General features: G+C 38.1%; 1 protein-coding gene across 1 annotated transcript in view; it reads left to right on the plus strand.

The window, feature by feature from the left end:
• Nucleotides 1–9,468: 9,468 nt before the first annotated feature.
• Nucleotides 9,469–22,312, plus strand: part of LOC109885036 (T-box transcription factor TBX18) — a 31,599-nt gene continuing 18,755 nt past the window's right edge. Inside the window, exons 1-5 of the mRNA XM_020476908.2 lie at nucleotides 9,469–9,951; nucleotides 13,343–13,502; nucleotides 14,139–14,240; nucleotides 14,723–14,894; nucleotides 16,199–16,366. Coding sequence (XP_020332497.2) covers nucleotides 9,711–9,951; nucleotides 13,343–13,502; nucleotides 14,139–14,240; nucleotides 14,723–14,894; nucleotides 16,199–16,366 — 843 coding nt within the window. The 5' untranslated portion in view covers nucleotides 9,469–9,710. The remainder of the gene's footprint in view (nucleotides 9,952–13,342; nucleotides 13,503–14,138; nucleotides 14,241–14,722; nucleotides 14,895–16,198; nucleotides 16,367–22,312) is intronic.

Here is a 22,312-nt window from a genome sequence, read left to right on the forward strand (position 1 = left end):
TGGCAGGCAAAATCCTGAGACAAAATCCAACCAGGAAGTGAGACATCTGAGGTTTGTAGTATGCTGATACCAACCTCGTTGGCGACACAGCCAGATCTTACCTGACCATTTTTGGGCCTGATTCATTACCTACCAAGTCTACAGCACAGAGGGAAATGGCGGAGAGAAATGGCCAGCCTGGAAACTGACCAAGTAGTAATGATGGTGGACCCTCAGCTGCCTCGAGCCTCCTGGCCGGTGGGCCATATCACTAAGAGCATGCCTGGGACCGATGGTCGTGTTAGATCAGTGGAGATCCAGGTGAAGAACCGGACATACTGAGATGACAGAGGCCGGGGAGCAATGAGCCTTTTTTGAGGAGTGTGGAATTTAACAAATTTCCCGGGTGGCTGTAGAAAAGGCCCATGGAGTTGGTGGAATAATCCTTTAATTCATTGCCACTTACTCAGCTGAGCCAGGGGCGCTTTAATTAGGTCAGGTGGAAATGTCCGACAGATCTCAACTCCATAAAAGGAGGAAATTGCCATCGCCTGACCTTGCTGCTTTCTCTTCCTTAACTCCATCTGATCCAGAAGTTCTGTGCGTCCTTGAATCCACGTAAATCCACCGACTCTGTTACCTTTCATCTGAACTATCTGTTGCGATCCGGAGATGGGCTATCAGTTATTGTTAATAGTTATTACCGCAGAGCGCAGCTTGGTGCGCATGCTTCAAACATATTGTGTAATGTGAATTGTCAATGATCACGGCCCTACGGATCCTCATAGGACAATTACGCAATCGATATGGTTCATATGTATTGAAATTAATTATATGTACACACGAAGACCATTGAAAGAGTGAAATGAGAAACGTCATTGTTTGCTAACTGATTGACTTTGATAATGGGGATTATAGATTGTATAACCATTCCCTGTTTGTATTCTTTCATGATTTATGATAAATAGTTACGAGCCTAAATGACTCACGGATGATTACTATTGAGTTCTTAATGAACTGGACTGTTGAGTTCCCTAAATTATGTTAATAATGGATGATATGATTTGATCTTTGATTATGAATTGATTGGATACATGTTATTTGATTCCTTTGTGATGCAGCACCCTCAGTAAATATACCACTTTATGGTGAAAGGAATTCCTGCCTCAGTCTCATCCATTCCTCTGTCACCTGACACGTGACCTGTTCACCTTCACTGTCAGTCATCCTACCTGTCCAGCTACCCACACAGATTCCACTAATCTTTCAGAATAATGTAGACTGTATGGAATAATATGGATTAATGTAGACTGTATGGAATAATATGGAATAATGTGGACTATATGGAATAATGTAGACTATATGGAATAATATGGAATAATGTAGACTGTATGGAATAATATGGAATAATGTAGACTATATGGAATATGGAATAATGTAGACTATATGGAATAATGTAGACTATATGGAATAATATGGACTATATGGAATAATGTAGACTATATGGAATAATATGGACTATATGGAATAATGTAGACTGTATGGAATAATATGGATTAATGTGGACTATATGGAATAATATGGAATAATGTAGACTGTATGGAATAATATGGAATAATGTAGACTGTATGGAATAATATGGAATAATGTAGACTATATGGAATAATATGGATTAATGTGGACTATATGGAATAATATGGAATAATGTAGACTGTATGGAATAATATGGAATAATGTAGACTATATGGAATAATATGGAATAATGTAGACTGTATGGAATAATGTAGACTATATGGAATAATGTAGACTATATGGAATAATGTAGACTGTATGGAATAATATGGAATAATGTAGACTATATGGAATAATATGGAATAATGTAGACTACATGGAATGATATGGACTATATGGAATAATGTAGACTATATGGAATAATATGGAATAATGTGGACTATATGGAATAATGTAGACTATATGGAATAATATGGAATAATGTAGACTATATGGAATGATATGGAATATATGGAATAATGTGGACTATATGGAATAATGTAGACTATATGGAATAATATGGAATAATGTAGACTATATGGAATAACATGGAATAATGTAGACTATATGGAATAATATGGATTAATGTGGACTATATGGAATAATATGGAATAATGTAGACTGTATGGAATAATATGGAATAATGTAGACTGTATGGAATAATATGGAATAATGTAGACTATATGGAATAATATGGAATAATGTAGACTATATGGAATGATATGGACTATATGGAATAATGTAGACTATATGGAATAATATGGAATAATGTGGACTATATGGAATAACATGGAACAATGTGGACTATACGGAATCATATGGAATCATGTGGACTATATGGAATACTATGGAATAATGTAGCCTAAATGGAATAATATGGCATAATGTAAACTATATGAAATGATGTAGACTATATGGAATAATATGGCATAATGTAGACTATATGGAATAAAGTGGAATAATGTAGACTATACGGAATATTGTGGAATAATGTAGACTATATGGAATCATGTGGACTATACGGAATAATGTGGACTATATGGAATAATATGGAATAATATAGACTATATGGCATAATGTAGACTAAATGGAATAATGTAGACTATAAGGAATAATGTAGACTATATGGAATAATATGGAATAATGTGGACTATATGGAATAATGTAGACTATATGGAATAATGTGGAATAATGTAGACTATATGAAATAATGTAGACTATATGGAATAATGTGGACTATATGGAATAATGTAGACTATATGGAATAATATGGAATAATGTGGACTATATGGAATAATATGGAATAATGTGGTCTATATAGAATAATATGGAATAATGTGTACTATATGGAATAATGTGGAATAATGTAGACTATATGGAATAATATGGAATAATGTGGGATAATGTGGACTATATGGAATAATGTGGACTATATGGAATAATGTGGACTATGTAGAATAATATGGAATAATGTGGACTATATGGAATAATGTGGACTATGTAGAATAATATGGAATAATGTGGACTATATGGAATAATGTAGACTATATTGAATAATATGGAATAATGTAGACTATGGAATAATGTAGACTATATTGAATAATATGGAATAATGTAGACTATATATATGGAATAATGTGGACTATATGGTATAATATGGCATAATGTAGACTATACAGAATAATTAAGTAATAAGGCCTGAGGAGGTGGGGTATATGGCCAATCAGCATTCAGGGCTGAACCACTGGTTTATAATAGGATTATTACCTGGGTTGTTTGAGCCCTGAATGCCGATTGGCTTAATGCCATGATATATGAGACAATATACCACTGGTATGACGCAACACAACTTGTTTACTCTTCTAATGATGTCGGTAACCAGTTTCTAATAGCAATAAGGCACCTCAAGTGTTTGTGGTATATTACAGGGCTGTACCAAGGCTCTACTCTGCCTTGCGTCTTGCATAAGAACAGCCCTGAGCTGGTTTATTGGCCATATACCATATCTCCTTGAGCCTTATTGGTTCAATAGAACATTAAAAGTGACCATGCCAGAAAGGGACATGTTTTGATGTTGAACACGAACCATTGTAAGAGTTGATTCTCATTTTCAAATGGAGTTTATTTGGTTAGCAACGCCTAAGGTCTAAGAGCCAGGGGTTTCTGCTAAACGAACATATGGAATTGTTTTAAAGCATTCCTCCCTGCAGGCAGTGGACACTACTGCCGTTTGATCTGATAATGGGAGAATATGACAGCAGCCTTTCCTGCAACCGTCCATCATTTACATTTACATTACCACATCATTTACATTACCACATCATTTACATTACCACATCATTTACATTACCACATTATTTATATTACCGCATAATTTACATTACATTACCACATAATTTACATAACATTACCACATAATTTACATTACATTACCACATCATTTACATTATCACATCATGTACATTACATTACCATATCATTTACATGACATTACCACATCATTTACATCATTTACATTACCACATCATTTAAATACGTTACCACATCATTAACATTAGCACATCATTTACATTACCACACCATTTACATTACCACACCATTTACATACATTACCACATCATTTACATTACCACACCATTTACATTACCACACCATTTACTTTACCACATCATTTACTTTACCACATAATTTACATTACATTACCACATCATTTACATTACCACATCATTTACATTACATTAACACATCATGTACATTACCACATAATGTACATTACATTGCCACATCATTTACATTACCACATAATTTACATAACATTACCACATAATTTACATTATTTACATTACCACATCATTTACATTACCACATCATTTACATTACCACATCATTTACATTACATTACCACATCATTTACATTACATTACCACATCATTTACATTACCACATCATTTACATTACATTACCACATCATTTACATTACCACATCATTTACATTACCACATCATTTACATTACATTACCACATCATTTACAGTACATTACCACATAATTCACATTAACACATAATTTACATTACATTAACACATAATTTACAGTACATTACCACATCATTTACATTACCACATCATTTACATTACCACATCATTTACATTACCACATCATTTACATCACACTACCACATAATTTACATTAACACATCATTTACATTCCATTACCACTTAATGTACAGTACATTACCACATCATTTACATTACCACATCATTTACATTACCACACCATTTACATTACCACATCATTTACATTACCACATTATTTACATGACATTACCACATAATTTACATTACATTACCACATCATTTACATTACATTGCCACACCATTTACATTACCACATCATTTACATTACCACATAATTTACATTAACACATCATTTACTTTACCACATCATTTACATTACAAGACATTAAACCACCGGTTAGTGGTAACATTAAACCACCGGTTAGAGGTAACATTAAACCACCAGTTAGTGGTAACATTAAACCACCGGTTAGAGGTAACATTAAACCACCGGTTAGTGTTAACATTAAACCACTGGTAAGTGGTAACATTAAACCACCGGTTAGAGGTAACATTAAACCACTGGTTGGTTAGTGGTAACATTAAACCACTGGTTAGTGTTAACATTAAACCACCGGTTGGTTAGTGGTAACATTAAACCACTGGTTAGTGTAACATTAAACCACCGGTTAGAGGTAACATTAAACCACCAGTTAGTGGTAACATTAAACCACCGGTTAGTGTTAACATTAAACCACTGGTTAATGGTAACATTAAACCACCGGTTGGTTAGTTTTAACATTAAACCACTGGTTAGAGGTAACATTAAACCACTGGTTGGTTAGTGGTAACATTAAACCACTGGTTAGTGTTAACATTAAACCACCGGTTGGTTAGTGGTAACATTAAACCACTGGTTAGTGGTAACATTAAACCACCGGTTAGCGGTAACATTAAACCACCGGTTAGAGGTAACATTAAACCACCGGTTAGAGGTAACATTAAACCACCGGTTAGAGGTAACATTAAACCACCGGTAAGTGGAACCACCGGTTAGAGGTAACATTAAACCACCGGTTAGTGTTAACATTAAACCACCAGTTAGTGGTAACATTAAACCACCGGTTAGCGGTAATATTAAACCACCGGTTAGTGGTAACATTAAACCACCGGTTAGAGGTAACATTAATCCACCGGTTAGTGTTAACATTAAACCACCAGTTAGTGGTAACATTAAACCACCGGTTAGAGTTAACATTAAACCACCGGTTAGAGGTAACATTAAACCACTGGTTAGTGGTAACATTAAACCACCAGTTAGTGGTAACATTAAACCACCGGTTAGAGGTAACATTAAACCACCGCTTAGTGGTAACATTAAACCACCGGTTAGAGGTAACATTAAACCACCGGTTAGTGGTAACATTAAACCACCGGTAAGTGGTAACATTAAACCACCGGTTAGAGGTAACATTAAACCACCAGTTAGTGGTAACATTAAACCACCGGTTAGTGGTAACATTAAACCACTGGTTAGTGTTAACATTAAACCACCGGTTGGTTAGTGGTAACATTAAACCACTGGTTAGTGTTAACATTAAACCACCGGTTGGTTAGTGGTAACATTAAACCACTGGTTAGTGGTAACATTAAACCACCGGTTAGAGGTAACATTAAACCACCAGTTAGTGGTAACATTAAACCACCGGTTAGTGTTAACATTAAACCACTGGTTAATGGTAACATTAAACCACCGGTTGGTTAGTGGTAACATTAAACCACTGGTAAGTGGTAACATTAAACCACCGGTTAGAGGTAACATTAAACCACTGGTTGGTTAGTGTTAACATTAAACCACTGGTTAGTGTTAACATTAAACCACCGGTTGGTTAGTGGTAACATTAAACCACTGGTTAGTGGTAACATTAAACCACCGGTTAGCGGTAACATTAAACCACCGGTTAGAGGTAACATTAAACCACCGGTAAGTGGAACCACCGGTTAGAGGTAACATTAAACCACCGGTTAGTGTTAACATTAAACCACCAGTTAGTGGAAACATTAAACCACCAGTTAGTGGTAACATTAAACCACCGGTTAGCGGTAATATTAAACCACCGGTTAGTGGTAACATTAAACCACCGGTTAGAGGTAACATTAATCCACCGGTTAGTGTTAACATTAAACCACCGGTTGGTTAGTGGTAACATTAAACCACCGGTTAGTGGTAACATTAAACCACCGGTTAGAGGTAACATTAAACCACCGCTTAGTGGTAACATTAAACCACCAGTTAGTGGTAACATTAAACCACCGGTTAGAGGTAACATTAAACCACCGCTTAGTGGTAACATTAAACCACCGGTTAGAGGTAACATTAAACCACCGGTTAGTGGTAACATTAAACCACCGGTTAGAGGTAACATTAAACCACCGGTTAGTGGTAACATTAAACCACCGGTAAGTGGTAACATTAAACCACCGGTTAGAGGTAACATTAAACCACCAGTTAGTGGTAACATTACACCACCGGTTAGTGGTAACATTAAACCACCGGTTGGTTAGTGGTAACATTAAACCACCGGTTAGTGGTAACATTAAACCACCGGTTAGAGGTAACATTAAACCACCGCTTAGTGGTAACATTAAACCACCAGTTAGTGGTAACATTAAACCACAGGTTAGAGGTAACATTAAACCACCACTTAGTGGTAACATTAAACCACCGGTTAGTGGTAACATTAAACCACCGGTTAGAGGTAACATTAAACCACTGGTTAGTGGTAACATTAAACCACCGGTTAGTGGTAACATTAAACCACTGGTTAGAGGTAACATTAAACCACCGGTTAGAGGTAACATTAAACCACCGGTTAGAGGTAACATTAAACCACCGGTTAGAGGTAACATTAAACCACCGGTTAGAGGTAACATTAAACCACCGGTAAGTGGAACCACCGGTTAGAGGTAACATTAAACCACCGGTTAGTGTTAACATTAAACCACCAGTTAGTGGTAACATTAAACCACCGGTTAGAGTTAACATTAAACCACCGGTTAGAGGTAACATTAAACCACCGCTTAGTGGTAACATTAAACCACCAGTTAGTGGTAACATTAAACCACAGGTTAGAGGTAACATTAAACCACCGGTTAGAGTTAACATTAAACCACCGGTTAGAGGTAACATTAAACCACTAGTTAGTGGTAACATTAAACCACCAGTTAGTGGTAACATTAAACCACCGGTTAGAGGTAACATTAAACCACTGCTTAGTGGTAACATTAAACCACCGGTTAGAGGTAACATTAAACCACCGGTTAGTGGTAACATTAAACCACCGGTTAGAGGTAACATTAAACCACTGGTTAATGGTAACATTAAACCACCGGTTGGTTAGTGGTAACATTAAACCACCGGTAAGTGGTAACATTAAACCACCGGTTAGAGGTAACATTAAACCACCAGTTAGTGGTAACATTACACCACCGGTTAGTGGTAACATTAAACCACCGGTTGGTTAGTGGTAACATTAAACCACCGGTTAGTGGTAACATTAAACCACCGGTTAGAGGTAACATTAAACCACCGCTTAGTGGTAACATTAAACCACCAGTTAGTGGTAACATTAAACCACAGGTTAGAGGTAACATTAAACCACCGCTTAGTGGTAACATTAAACCACCGGTTAGTGGTAACATTAAACCACCGGTTAGAGGTAACATTAAACCACTGGTTAGTGGTAACATTAAACCACCGGTTAGTGGTAACATTAAACCACTGGTTAGAGGTAACATTAAACCACCGGTTAGAGGTAACATTAAACCACCGGTTAGAGGTAACATTAAACCACCGGTTAGAGGTAACATTAAACCACCGGTTAGAGGTAACATTAAACCACCGGTAAGTGGAACCACCGGTTAGAGGTAACATTAAACCACCGGTTAGTGTTAACATTAAACCACCAGTTAGTGGTAACATTAAACCACCGCTTAGTGGTAACATTAAACCACCGGTTAGAGGTAACATTAAACCACCGCTTAGTGGTAACATTAAACCACCGGTTAGTGTTAACATTAAACCACCAGTTAGTGGTAACATTAAACCACCGGTTAGCGGTAATATTAAACCACCGGTTAGTGGTAACATTAAACCACCGGTTAGTGTTAACATTAAACCACCGGTTAGTGGTAACATTAAACCACCGGTTAGAGGTAACATTAAACCACCGGTTAGAGGTAACATTAAACCACTGGTTAGTGGTAACATTAAACCACCAGTTAGTGGTAACATTAAACCACCGGTTAGAGGTAACATTAAACCACCGGTTAGTGGTAACATTAAACCACCAGGTAGCGGTAATATTAAACCACTGGTTAGAGGTAACATTAAACCACCGCTTAGTGGTAACATTAAACCACCGGTTAGAGGTAACATTAAACCACCGCTTAGTGGTAACATTAAACCACCGGTTAGCGGTAACATTAAACCACCGGTTAGAGGAACCACCGGTAAGCGGTAACATTAAACCACCGGTAAGTGGAACCACCGGTAAGCGGTAATATTAAACCACTGATGGACAAATATGCAGAGCATTTCGGGCATTGGTGTGAGAATGGCGCTCTTCAACGACTTCGATGAGATCAGGGCTCCTATTGGCCAGGAGGCAGATAGATTGACAGCTGGCTGCCCAGCCCTGCAACACCCCTCATATTACAGTGTCCAAAACCGGCTCAAGCGCTTGGCTCACACACATCACCGAGGTTCTATTTCACTTGCAGAGAGAGAGAGAGAGAGAGAGAGCGAGAGAGAGAGAGGGGGAGAGAGATAGAGAGAGAGAGAGAGAGAGAGAAAGAGAGAGAGAGAGAGAGAGAGAGAGAGAGAGAGAGAGAGAGAGAGAGAGAGAGAGAGAGAGAGAGAGGGGACACTAGGGCGGTTCTGTGCGGTGCTCCAATGTCAGTCCTGAACGGGCCATAGCTAAACGAGAGGAGCGTCATAAAGACCCACAGCTCCGGTACCAGGCTACCGTGGAAGCCCTTCGGATTAACTTTTCACTTGACTTCACTTCTCTTTAGAGCGACAGCTTTCTTCCTCTCGTGCGTCTCTCTACGGTCAGTCGGTGGAATGGCAGAGAAGCGACGCTCTTCGTGCAATCTGAGCGTCAAGGCGCACGCGTTCTCGGTGGAAGCTCTCATCGGGGCAGAGAAGACACGGAAGCTCGGGGACGACGACACCGGGGTGTGCTGTCTTGATGAGTGGACCGAGGTGTTGGAACTTCCCGCTAACGGAGGGGAGAGAGAGAAGAAAGTGTACGACCGCGCCATCGACCGGGGCAGCGAGATAGAGTGTGCTAGTGACCGCTCGCGTAAGTAAAGACCGTTCCGGTTGCAGTGGACTGATGGCACCGGATAAAAGTTAAAATACCCTCACCGCCACTCCGAGGCTCTATCATATCAGCTCCAAACCCTCCACACACATCTACAACACGTAGCCTAAACTCTCTCACACTATAGTCTAGTTACGCTAACTAACTAGTTACGCAAGATAAACCAAATGTAGCTGCATGCAGATAGTAAACTGAACACTGACGAAAGAAGAATTATTAGGCTACAACTATTCTAACAGTGACTTTCACTCAGAAGGAATAGAACTGCAGATTTATTCAGACCCCTTATTCTCAAATGGATTAAACAAAAGAAAATGTATCAATCTACATAAAATACCCCATAATGACAAAGCTGAAACAGGCTTTTAGAAAATTTTATTAATTTATACAAAATAAATAAAAACAGAAATACCTTATTTAGTATTCAGACCTTTTGCTATGAAACTCGAAATTGAGCTCATGTGCATCCTGTTTCCATTGATCATCCTTGAGATGTTTCTACAACTTGATTGGAGTAAATTCAATTAATTGGACATGATTTGGAAAGGCTCACACCTGTCTATGCAAGGTCCCACAGTTGACAGCGCATGTCAGAGCAAAAACCAAGTCATAAAGTCGAAGGAATTGTACGTAGAGCTCAGAGACAGGATTGTGCCGAGGCACAGATCTGGAGAAGGGTACCAAGAACATTTCTGCAACATTGAAGATCCCCAAGAACACAGTGGCCTCCAGCATTCTTAAATGGAAGAATTTTGGAACCACGGAGACTCTTCCTAGAACTGTCCGCCCCTCCAAACTGAGCAACCGGGGGAGAAGGGCCTTGAAACTGATGGTCAAACTGACAGAGTTCCAGAGGTCCTCTGTGGAGATGGGAGAATCTTCCAGAAGGACAACCATCTCTGCAGCACTCAACCAAACAGACATTTATGGTAGTGGCTAGACGGAATCCACTCCTCAGTAAAAGACACATGACAGTCCGCTTGGAGTTTGCCAAAAGGCACCTAAAGGAAACCAAGATTGAACTATTTTGCCTGAATGCCAAGCGTCACGTGTGGAGGAAACCTGGCACCATCCCTACGGTGAAGCATGTTGGTGGCAGTATCATGCTGTGGGGATGTTTTTCAACGGCAGAGACTAGTCAGTATCGAGGGAAAGATGAACAAAGCAAAGTACAGAGAGATCCTTGATGAAAACCTGCTCCAGATCACTCAGAACCTCAGACAAGGCAGGAGTGGCTTCGGGACAAGTCTCTGACTGTCCTTGAGCGGCCCAGCCAGAGCCAGGACTTGAACCCAATCTAATATCTCTGGAGAGACCTGAAAATATCTGTGCAGCAACACTCCCCATCCAACCTGACAGAGCTTGAGAGGATCTGCAGAGAAGAATGGGGAGGAACTCCCCAAATACAGGTGTGCCAAGCTTGAAGAGTCATACCCAAGAAGACTTGATTCTGTAATCACTGTCTAAGGTGCTTCAACAAAGTAAAGGGTCTGAATACTTATCTAACTATGTTTCAGTTTTTTTTTATCAATTTGCAAACATTTATATAAACCAGTTTTTGCTTTGTCATTATGGGGTATTGTGTGTAGATTGACGAGGGGAAAAAACTGTTTAATCAATTTTAGAATAAGGGGCTGTAACTTAATAAAATGTTGAAAAAAATCAAGGGGTCTGAATACTTTCTGAATGCACCGCAGATATATTATTAGTAGTATTATTGTTGACCTGTATTAATGGTTGTTGTTATAATATCAGTATTATTGTTGACCTGTATTAATGGTTGTTGTTGTTATAATATTAGTATTATTGTTGACCTGTATTAATGGTTGTTGTTATAATATTAGTATTATTGTTGACCTGTATTAATGGTTGTTGTTGTTATATTATTAGTATGTCTTGTTGACCTGTATTTATGTGTTAATGGCTGTTGTTGAATGTGGTTGTTATATTGCTGTAACTGAATCCATAGTTTCGCTTTCTGAATGACCTCAACAATAAGCTCCGAGGTTTTGGGGGAACCAAATTCTTGACAATATCTAAATTAAGGCAGGCATGATTTAATTAAAGTATGGATTACATTCAATAAAAGACTAATCTTCAACAACCAAGTGCACAGCTATAATAATAGCCTAATAACGATACAATGACTTATACACTTGAACAGGTCTACAATTAGATATTTACAAAAGATAAACATTTAGCAAAGGGTTTGGAACTATTTAACCTATAGGCCTAGTTCAGAAACTCACAGCTTTTGAAACATTAGCCTAAATAAATCACATGTTACATCTGTAAAATAATGATTCAAACATGAATGATGTGGTGATTATAGTCCCCGCTCTACTGTAGATATGTGATATATTATCCGGTTATCGGTCTGGTAGATAGAAACAGCTATGCCAGTGAGTAATAGGCGGCTTTATGAGTCGCGTTACAATCATAAACATTCCAATTAGCGGCAGAAAAATGGCCCCGGAACGGAGCCGTTATATGAACGGGGTTTATACATGCATTAAAAACACACAAACACTGCACTGTGAAATTGTAAAATAAAATAAAAATATATAATCCTGGTTATACGTCTGAAAGAGGGTTGTGGCTCCAGTATCGCGAGTTGTTTTTATTGGTGATAATTTAGGCATCACCGTGATACAGTAAAACCAACATGGTCGTAAATTAATAAATGCGACAGTAACGCTAATAACATGTCACTGAGTAGAGTTGTTTAAGCCTGTTCTATAGAGTTGTTTAAACCTGTCCTATAGAGTTGTTGTTTCCTGTCCTATATAGTTGTATAAACCTGTCCTATAGAGTTGCTTAAACCTGTCCTATAGAGTTGTTCATTCCTGTCCTATAGAGTTGTTGTTTCCTGTCCTATAGTTGTTCATTCCTGTCCTATTGAGTTGTTGTGTCCTGTCCTATAGAATTGTTCATTCCTGTCCTATTGAGTTGTTTAAACCTGTCCTATAGAGTTGTTCATTCCTGTCCTATTGTGGCCTGAATACCTATTCTGACAGCAACACAAACGTACCAGCCTGGTCTGGTCTGAGGAGCGGAACAGACACGGCCGGTTGGCGATTAGCTGTTTAGAGACCCATGATTATTATAATACACACACACACGCACGCACGCGCACATATACATACACACACGCACGCGCACACATACATACATACACGCGCGCACGCACGCGCACACATACATACATACATACATACATACATACATACATACATACACACACGCACGCACGCACGCGCACATACACACACCCCCTAACTGTACCTTTAGGCCTGTAGTCACTAGACTATTAGTAGCATATTGTACCAGTAGTATTATTACATTAAAACATTAAACTGTCTTTCCGTAGCGGAGAGTTGTGACGTGGTGTTGGAGGCCCAGGCCCATCGCACGCCGCCGGTAACAGTAACGGTTCCCGGAGAGGAGATGAGCGTGGACTTGCAGGGCTCGGACCTGTGGAAACGGTTTCACGAGATTGGTACGGAGATGATCATCACGAAGGCCGGCAGGTGGGAGAACACATTAACGTTATCACACACATTACATGACATTACGTCACATTGACAGATGAAATAAAGAAGAAAGGAAAAAGAAGAGAATCGAACAAATAACAAGTCTTCGTGTTGAAGTTGAAAGGATGTGCAGATGTTTTAGATAAACGTTCTGCTATGATAGAATTCGGTTATGTATAATATTATAAATATAAAGTTATGTTTTATTCATCGGACTGATTCATTTATAAGAAGCTCAAAGTTTAAGAAAAGGAAATATCGTAAATATTATTTGGTAGCAATGTTGTAAAAAAAATGTGGAGCTTCGACTAATAATAATAATAACAATATTAACAATGTGTTAAATATTTGTTTATTCTAATCTCATTTAAAGCATAATTTAGAAACTCCTGTCGGAGCCTATCGGTGATGAAATGTTTTTTATATTCTGACAGGCTCCGTTTCAGAATCATATATTAGTCTAATGGGCGGATATATCAATCTGTGAGAAATGTGTAGGATCATTTCGTGTTATGTGAAATCCTAATGTCAGCCATTGTAAATATGACTACCTGACTATGATGCATACAGATATGAGGCATTTATGTAACTCTATTTAATGTCGGACATCGACTTTCTGTTTTCCCGGTGCAGGCGGATGTTCCCCGCTATGCGCGTGAAGATCTCGGGTCTGGACCCCCGCCAGCAGTACTACGTCGCCATGGACGTTATCCCCCTGGACAACAAAAGATACAGGCGAGGAATAATACCACATCATTTACTAATTATTTATTATAGTATATATCAATTCTATGTCTACCGCGGCTACAGGCTATTTCTGTAGTTTTGGTCAAAGTTGAAATAGGCTATATAGACTAACAGTGCTAGGGGTGGTTAAGATTGGAGACATTTCAATAGTTCTCTGTAACACATGGACAAAACAAGGTGTGTCGTATTTAATATAGCAGAAACCCGCGAGGTTTAAGGTTTTGGTCAAATCGTTTTCTTCGGTGGCCAGAGGCTGGAGCAGGACAAGTGGTGTTGGTCTGTCTGTTGATCAGTCAGAGTCAGAGATGGTTGTATCCCCGTGCCGTTTGGGAAGATAAACTCCTTTTGCACAGCTGACCTCCTAACCTCCAGGCCTGAAGGTCTACCAACAAATGTTACAATAACAGGAACAACAAAAACCCGTTTTGAAGTTATTCTCTCTCTCCCCCTCTCTGTCTATGTGTGTGCAGGTACGTGTACCACAGCTCCAAGTGGATGGCCGCGGGAAATGCGGATTCCCCGGTTCCACCACGTGTGTATGTCCACCCGGATTCGCTGGCTTCTGGTGAGACTTGGATGCGTCAGGTGATCAGCTTCGACAAACTCAAACTGACCAATAATGAGCTGGATGACCAGGGGCATGTAGGTTACCTAGACAACACTACCTACTGTATATATATATATTATACATACTGAATATTGTATATATTATGTCACCAACACTAAACACTATTATCTCTGTATTATTAGGCATAATTCTATAGATTGGTGGATGGATATATTTAAGTTCACTGATTGGTGAGCCTATATTATTTGTTATTCTACTGTGAAATACAGTGTCTTTAAACCTGTAAAATAAAATGAAGTAAAATGAAGTGTGTTTAAACCAGAGAAACTTGAGAGGGGACTTCAATCAAATAACAGTTAAGAAGTTCTGCTTGAAATGTAATATTTGATCATATTTTTTATTATTATCATGTTTACTGTATAATATATGTTGTGATTGATCAAAGGACAGAGGTCAGTGGTCTCTGGTATATATTCTGAGTAAAGGGATGCTGCTTATTGGCCTGGTTCCTCTCTAGGTTTCTTCCTAGGTTCCTGCCTTTCTAGGGAGTTTTTCCTAACCACTGTGTTTGGGGTTTTAGGCTGGCTTCTGTATAGCACTTTGAGATATCAGCTGATGTAAGAAGGGCTATATAAATACATTTGATTTAATTTGATTTATTATATTCCTATATTATATTATTATACATTATCATATCTGGGTTGCTTTCAGAGGAAATAAATAAGATTTTTGTAAACGTATGATATGTTACGAATTCCAATTTGTCGTGGGTAACGTTAGCTAAGTAGCTAATGCTAACGTTAGCTAGCTGGCTAACATTAACTAGGGTTTGGGTTAGGAGTTATTGTTAAGGGTTAGGGTTAGCCAACATGCTATGTAATTACAAAGTAGCTAAAAGTAGCTAGTAAGAAGTTGCAAAGTTGCTAATTAGCTAACATGCTTTCATTGTCCTTTGGGTTGCTAGACTTTGGCTTTAAATGCCCACCCATCCACCCTGACCACCCACCCTACTTTCATTTTTGCCTTAAGTAACCTTCTCTTTTATGCAAACGTAACATATCATACTAATTTGAGTGTGCCGGGTTTACATTTATTATGTTACGTCTTGTCTATGAGACCAGGCTGGAAGATTAGTTTAGTTTTTAGAATCCTTGTTATATGTTAATCAGACTTAAGCCCTCAGGCAGGACAAAATGTTTTTGGCAGTTCAAAGACAACAGTATGTGTGTGTGTGTGTGTGTGTGTGTTTAAGTATGCATTTGTGCTTTATGGTGTGGGAATTTAGCAGGTAATTCCATTGGTGTGTAATTGTGTGCGCCTGCGTGTGTAATTCTGCTGCAGTCTAATTGTGCCCTAACCTGGCTGTGTGTGTGTTCAGATCATTCTCCACTCCATGCATAAGTACCAGCCGCGTGTGCATGTGATTCAGAAGGAGCGTGGTGAGGAGCTGTCTCATGTTAGAGCCGTTCCCCAGGGAGACGGAACCAGAACACTCAGCTTCCCAGAGACTGTTTTCACCACTGTCACCGCATACCAGAACCAACAGGTAACATTCATATAACGTTTAAACAACATTCACACAACTGTATCAGGACCTACAGACAACCATACATACACTAGCCACTATACCACGTCACTGGCTACTAGAACCAACAGCAAACCTTTCCATATAACTTATAGAACATGCACGCAATATTTACACAACATTCACAGAACCAAACCAGAACCAACAGGTAACATCCACACAACATTTACACAACATTCAAACAACATTCAGAAAATATAGACAAACTAACCGTGAACAAACGTTTTCTCACCATCCAGCTCAGAACACAGTAAAGGAAACGAGAGTTCTGACTGTAGAGTATTAGAGTTAAAGGGAAGGAAACGAGAGTTCTGACTGTAGAGTATTAGAGTTAAAGGGAAGGAAACGAGAGTTCTGACTGTAGAGTATTAGAGTTAAAGGGAAGGAAACGAGAGTTCTGACTGTAGAGTATTAGAGTTAAAGGGAAGGAAACGAGAGTTCTGACTGTAGAGTATTAGAGTTAAAGGGAAGGAAACGAGAGTTCTGACTGTAGAGTATTAGAGTTAAAGGGAAGGAAACGAGAGTTCTGACTGTAGAGTATTAGAGTTAAAGGGAAGGAAACGAGAGTTCTGACTGTAGAGTATTAGAGTTAAAGGGAAGGAAACGAGAGTTCTGAAACAACACAGTGTGGTCAAAGTAACTTGGCTGTAGTCACCATCTGGTTACCTGTAACTTCAAACATAGTTATGTTTTTGGGTTATTACATATTTATTCACTTATTTCCAGATAACTTGTAAACTGCCCACAATGCACTATTTCTCAACCTCATATGGAGGATCTACTCTGTGCTACAGAGTTTGTAGTCCATATGCTAGCTCAAGCTGGCTAACGTTAGCCACTAGCCATGGTACCATGTAACTACACTTCAGATCAAGGGTTGGGTGGTGGTGAGCTTCAAACCACCAATCACAGGAAGTGTGATGTAATCAAGGAACAGATGGGACATGTGCAGCATGCTCTTCCTGGAGTTTGTGGCTGTGTTATGTAGTGGGAACCTGTTAGCACGGCAGGCTGTGGTGCTCTATTTTTGTAGGTTTAGACACTCGTCTGCTCTCCTATCTGTTGTATTAACGTTTAGCTACGTTCTCTGTGAAGTAAGCTAAGGGAGTTTTGTAACATTTTCCACCTTGTCTTAGTGCTAGCGCAGATAAAGAAGAGGAGTTGAGGAGATGATAATTGAGAAAGAGCATGGTCTCTACTGTTTTTTACTGGTCTCTAGTTTACTTTATTTGATTCTACTGGACTATTCTGGAGTTAACTCGACTGTAACGCTATCTACTGGTCTTCACTTGTTTCTACTATTCTTTACTATTCTCTACTGATCTCTGCTGGTATCTACTGGTCTCTACTGATCTCCAATGGTATCTCCTGGTCTCTACTGATCTCTACTGGTATCTACTGGTCTCTACTGATCTCCAATTGTATCTACTGGTATCTACAATTCTCTACTGATCTCCAATGGTATCTACTGGTCTCTACTGATCTTTAATGGTATCTACTGGTCTCTACTATTCTCTACGGATCTCTGCTGGTATCTACTGGTCTCTACAGATCTCTAATGGTATTTACCGGTCTCTACTGACCTCCAATGGTATCTACTGGTCTCTACTGATCTCTATTAGTATCCACTGGTCTCTACTGATCTCTAATGGTATCTACTGGTCTCTGCTGATCTCTAATGGTATCTAATTGGCGCTACTATTCTCTACTGATCTCTAATGGTATCTATTGGTCTCTACTGATTTATAATAGTATCTAATGTTCTCTACTGACCTCTAATAGTATCTACTGGTCTATACTATTCTCTACTTGGCTCTACTATTCTCTACTGATCTCCAATGGTATCTACTGGTCTCTACTGATCTCTAATGGTATCTACTGGTCTCTACTGACCTCTAATAGTATCTACTGGTCTCTACTATTCTCGAATGATATCTACTGGTCTCTACTATTCTCTACTTGGCTCTACTATACTCTACTGATCTCCAATGGTAATCGACTGGTCTCAAATTATCTCTAATGGTATCTTCTGGTCTCTACTGATCTCTAATAGTATCTTCTGATCTCTACTATTCTCTACTGATCTCTAATAGTGTCTACTGGTCTCTGCTGATCTCTAATGGTATCTAATTGGCTCTACTATTCTCTACTGATCTCTAATGGTATCTACTGGTCTCAAATGATCTCTAATGGTATCTACTGGTCTCTACTGATCTCTAATAGTATCCACTGGTCTCTACTGATCTCTAATGGTATCTACTGGTCTCAGCTGATCTCTAATGGTATCTACTGGTCTCTACTATTCTCTACTGATCTCTAATAGTATCTACTGGTCTCTGCTGATCTCTAATGGTATCTAATTGGCTCTACTATTCTCTACTGATCTCTAATGGTATCTACTGGTCTCTACTGATTTATAATGGTATCTACTGGTCTCTACTATGCCCAACTGATCTGTAATGGTATCTACTGGCCTATGCTATTCTCTACTGATTTATAATGGTATCTACTGGACTCTATGCTTCTCTACTGATCTCAGTTTATATCTACTAGTTTCTACCGATCTCTAATGGTATCAATTGGTCTCTACTATTCTCTACTGATCTCTAATGGTATCTACTGGTCTCTACTATTCTCTTCTGATCTCTAATGGTATCTACTGGTCTCTACTGGTCTCTACTATGCCCAACTGATCTGTAATGGTATCTACTGGCCTATGCTATTCTCTACTGATCTCTGTTTATATCTACTGGTTTCTACTGATCTCTGATGGTATCTACTGGTCTCTACTATTCTCTTCTGATCTCTAATGGTTCTACTGGTCTCTGCTGATCTCTAATGGTATATACTTGTCTCTACTATTCTCTACTGATCTCTAATGGTATCTACTGGTCTCTGCTGATCTCTAATGGTATCTACTTGGCTCTACTATTCTCTACTGATCTCTAATGGTATTTACTGGTCTCTACTGATTTATAATGGTATCTACTGGTCTCTACTGGTCTCTTCTATGCCCAACTGATCTGTAATGGTATCTACTGGCCTATGCTATTCTCTACCGATCTCTAATGGTATCTACTGGACTCTATGCTTCTCTACTGATCTCTGTTTATATCTACTGGTTTCTACTGATCTCTAATGGTATCTACTGGTCTCTACTATTCTCTACTGATCTCTAATGGTATGACTGGTCTCTACTATTCTCCTCTGATCTCTAATGGTATCTACTGGTCTCTACTGATATCTAATGGTATCTACTTGTCTCCACATATCTTTAATGGCATCTACTGATCTCTAATAGTATCCACTGGTCTCTACTGATATCTAATGGTATCTACTGGTCTCTACTATTCTCTACTGATCTCTAATGGTATCTACTGGTCTCTACTATTCTCTACTGATCTCTAATGGTATCTACTGGTCTCTACTATTCTCTTCTGATCTCTAATGGTATCTACTGGTCTCTACTGATCTCTAATGGTATCTACTTGTCTCCACATATCTTTAATGGCATCTACTGATCTCTAATGGTATATACTGGTCTATGCTGTTCTCTACGGATCTCTAATGGTATCTTCTGGTCTCTACTATTCTCTACTGATCTCTAATGGTCTCTACTATTCTCTACTGACCTCTAATGGTATCTACTGGGCTCTACTATTCTCTACTGATCTCTAATGGGCTCTACTGGTCTCTACTGATCTGTAATGGTCTCTACTGGTCTCTACTGCTCTGTAATGGTCTCTACTGATCTGTAATTATATATTTTGGTCTCTACTTGTCTCTACTGGTGGTTCTTTTTTCACTGAATGAGGTTTAATGTTTGAGGAGAGCGGCGATACCTATAAACTGGACACGGGTAATACACACAAAGACACACACACTAACACACACACACATACACGCACGCTCGTGCACACACACACACGCGCACACACACACACACACACACACACACACACACACACACACACACACACACACACACACACACACACACACACACACACACACACACACACACACACACACACACACACACACACACACACACACACACACACACACACACACACACACACACACACACACTCACACTCACATTCATCATCTACATAATAACACCAACAGCATCATCTATATAATAACACCAACAACATCAACAACATCATCTACATAATAACACCAACAACATCAACAACATCATCTATATAATAACACCAACAACATCAACAACATCATCTATATAATAACATCAACAACATCAACAACAGCATCTATATAACAACACCAACAACATCTATATAATAACACCAACCACATCAACAACATCATCTATATAAAAACATCAACAACAGCATCTATATAATAACACCAACATCATCTATATAATAACACCAACATCATCTATATAATAACACCAACATCATCTATATAATAACACCAACATCATCTATATAATAACACCAACATCATCTATATAATAACACCAACAACATCTATATAATAACACCAACATCATCTATATAATAACACCAACAACATCATCTATATAATAACACCAACAACATCTATATAAAAACACCAACAACATCAACAACATCATCTATATAATAACACCAACAACATCATCTATATAAAAACACCAACAACATCATCTATATAAAAACACCAACAACATCATCTATATAATAACACCAACAACATCATCTATATAAAAACACCAACATCATCATCTATATAATAACACCAACAACATCAACAACATCATCTATATAAAAACACCAACAACATCAACAACAGCATCTATATAATAACACCAACAACATCAACAACAGCATCTATATAATAACACCAACAACATCAACAACAGCATCTATATAATAACACCAACAACATCAACAGCATCATCTATATAATAACACCAACAACATCATCTATATAATAACACCAACAACATCAACAACATCATCTATATAATAACACCAACACCATCTATATAATGACACCAACAACATCATCTATATAATAACACCAACAACATCAACAACATCATCTATATAATAACACCAACACCATCTATATAATAACACCAACAACATCAACAACATCATCTATATAATAACACCAACAACATCAACAACATCATCTATATAAAAACACCAACAACATCATCTATATAATAACACCATCAACACCAACAACATCATCTATATAATAACACCATCAACATCTACATAATAACACAAGCATCATCTATATAATAACATCAACAGCATCATCTATATAATAACACCAACAACATCAACAACATCATCTATATAATAACACCAACAACATCAACAACAGCATCTATATAATAACACCATCAACATCTACATAATAACACAAGCATCATCTATATAATAACATCAACAGCATCATCTATATAATAACACCATCAACATCTACATAATAACACCAACAACATCTACATAATAACACCAACAACATCTACATAATAACACCAACATCATCATCTATATAATAACACCAACAACATCTACATAATAACACCAACAACATCTACATAATAACACCAACAACATCTACATAATAACACCAACATCATCATCTATATAATAACACCAACAACATCAACAACATCATCTATATAATAACACCAACAACATCAACAACAGCATCTATATAATAACACCAACAACATCTACATAATAACACCAACAGCATCTATATAATAACACCAACATCATCTACATAATAACACCAACAACATCAACAACATCATCTATATAACAACACCAACAACATCAACAACATCATCTATATAAAAACACCAACAACATCAACAACAGCATCTATATAATAACATCAAAAACACCAACAACATCATCTATATAATAACAC

The sequence above is a fragment of the Oncorhynchus kisutch genome, unplaced genomic scaffold, assembly GCF_002021735.2.
Source record: "Oncorhynchus kisutch isolate 150728-3 unplaced genomic scaffold, Okis_V2 scaffold646, whole genome shotgun sequence".
Classification (NCBI taxonomy): domain Eukaryota; kingdom Metazoa; phylum Chordata; class Actinopteri; order Salmoniformes; family Salmonidae; genus Oncorhynchus; species Oncorhynchus kisutch.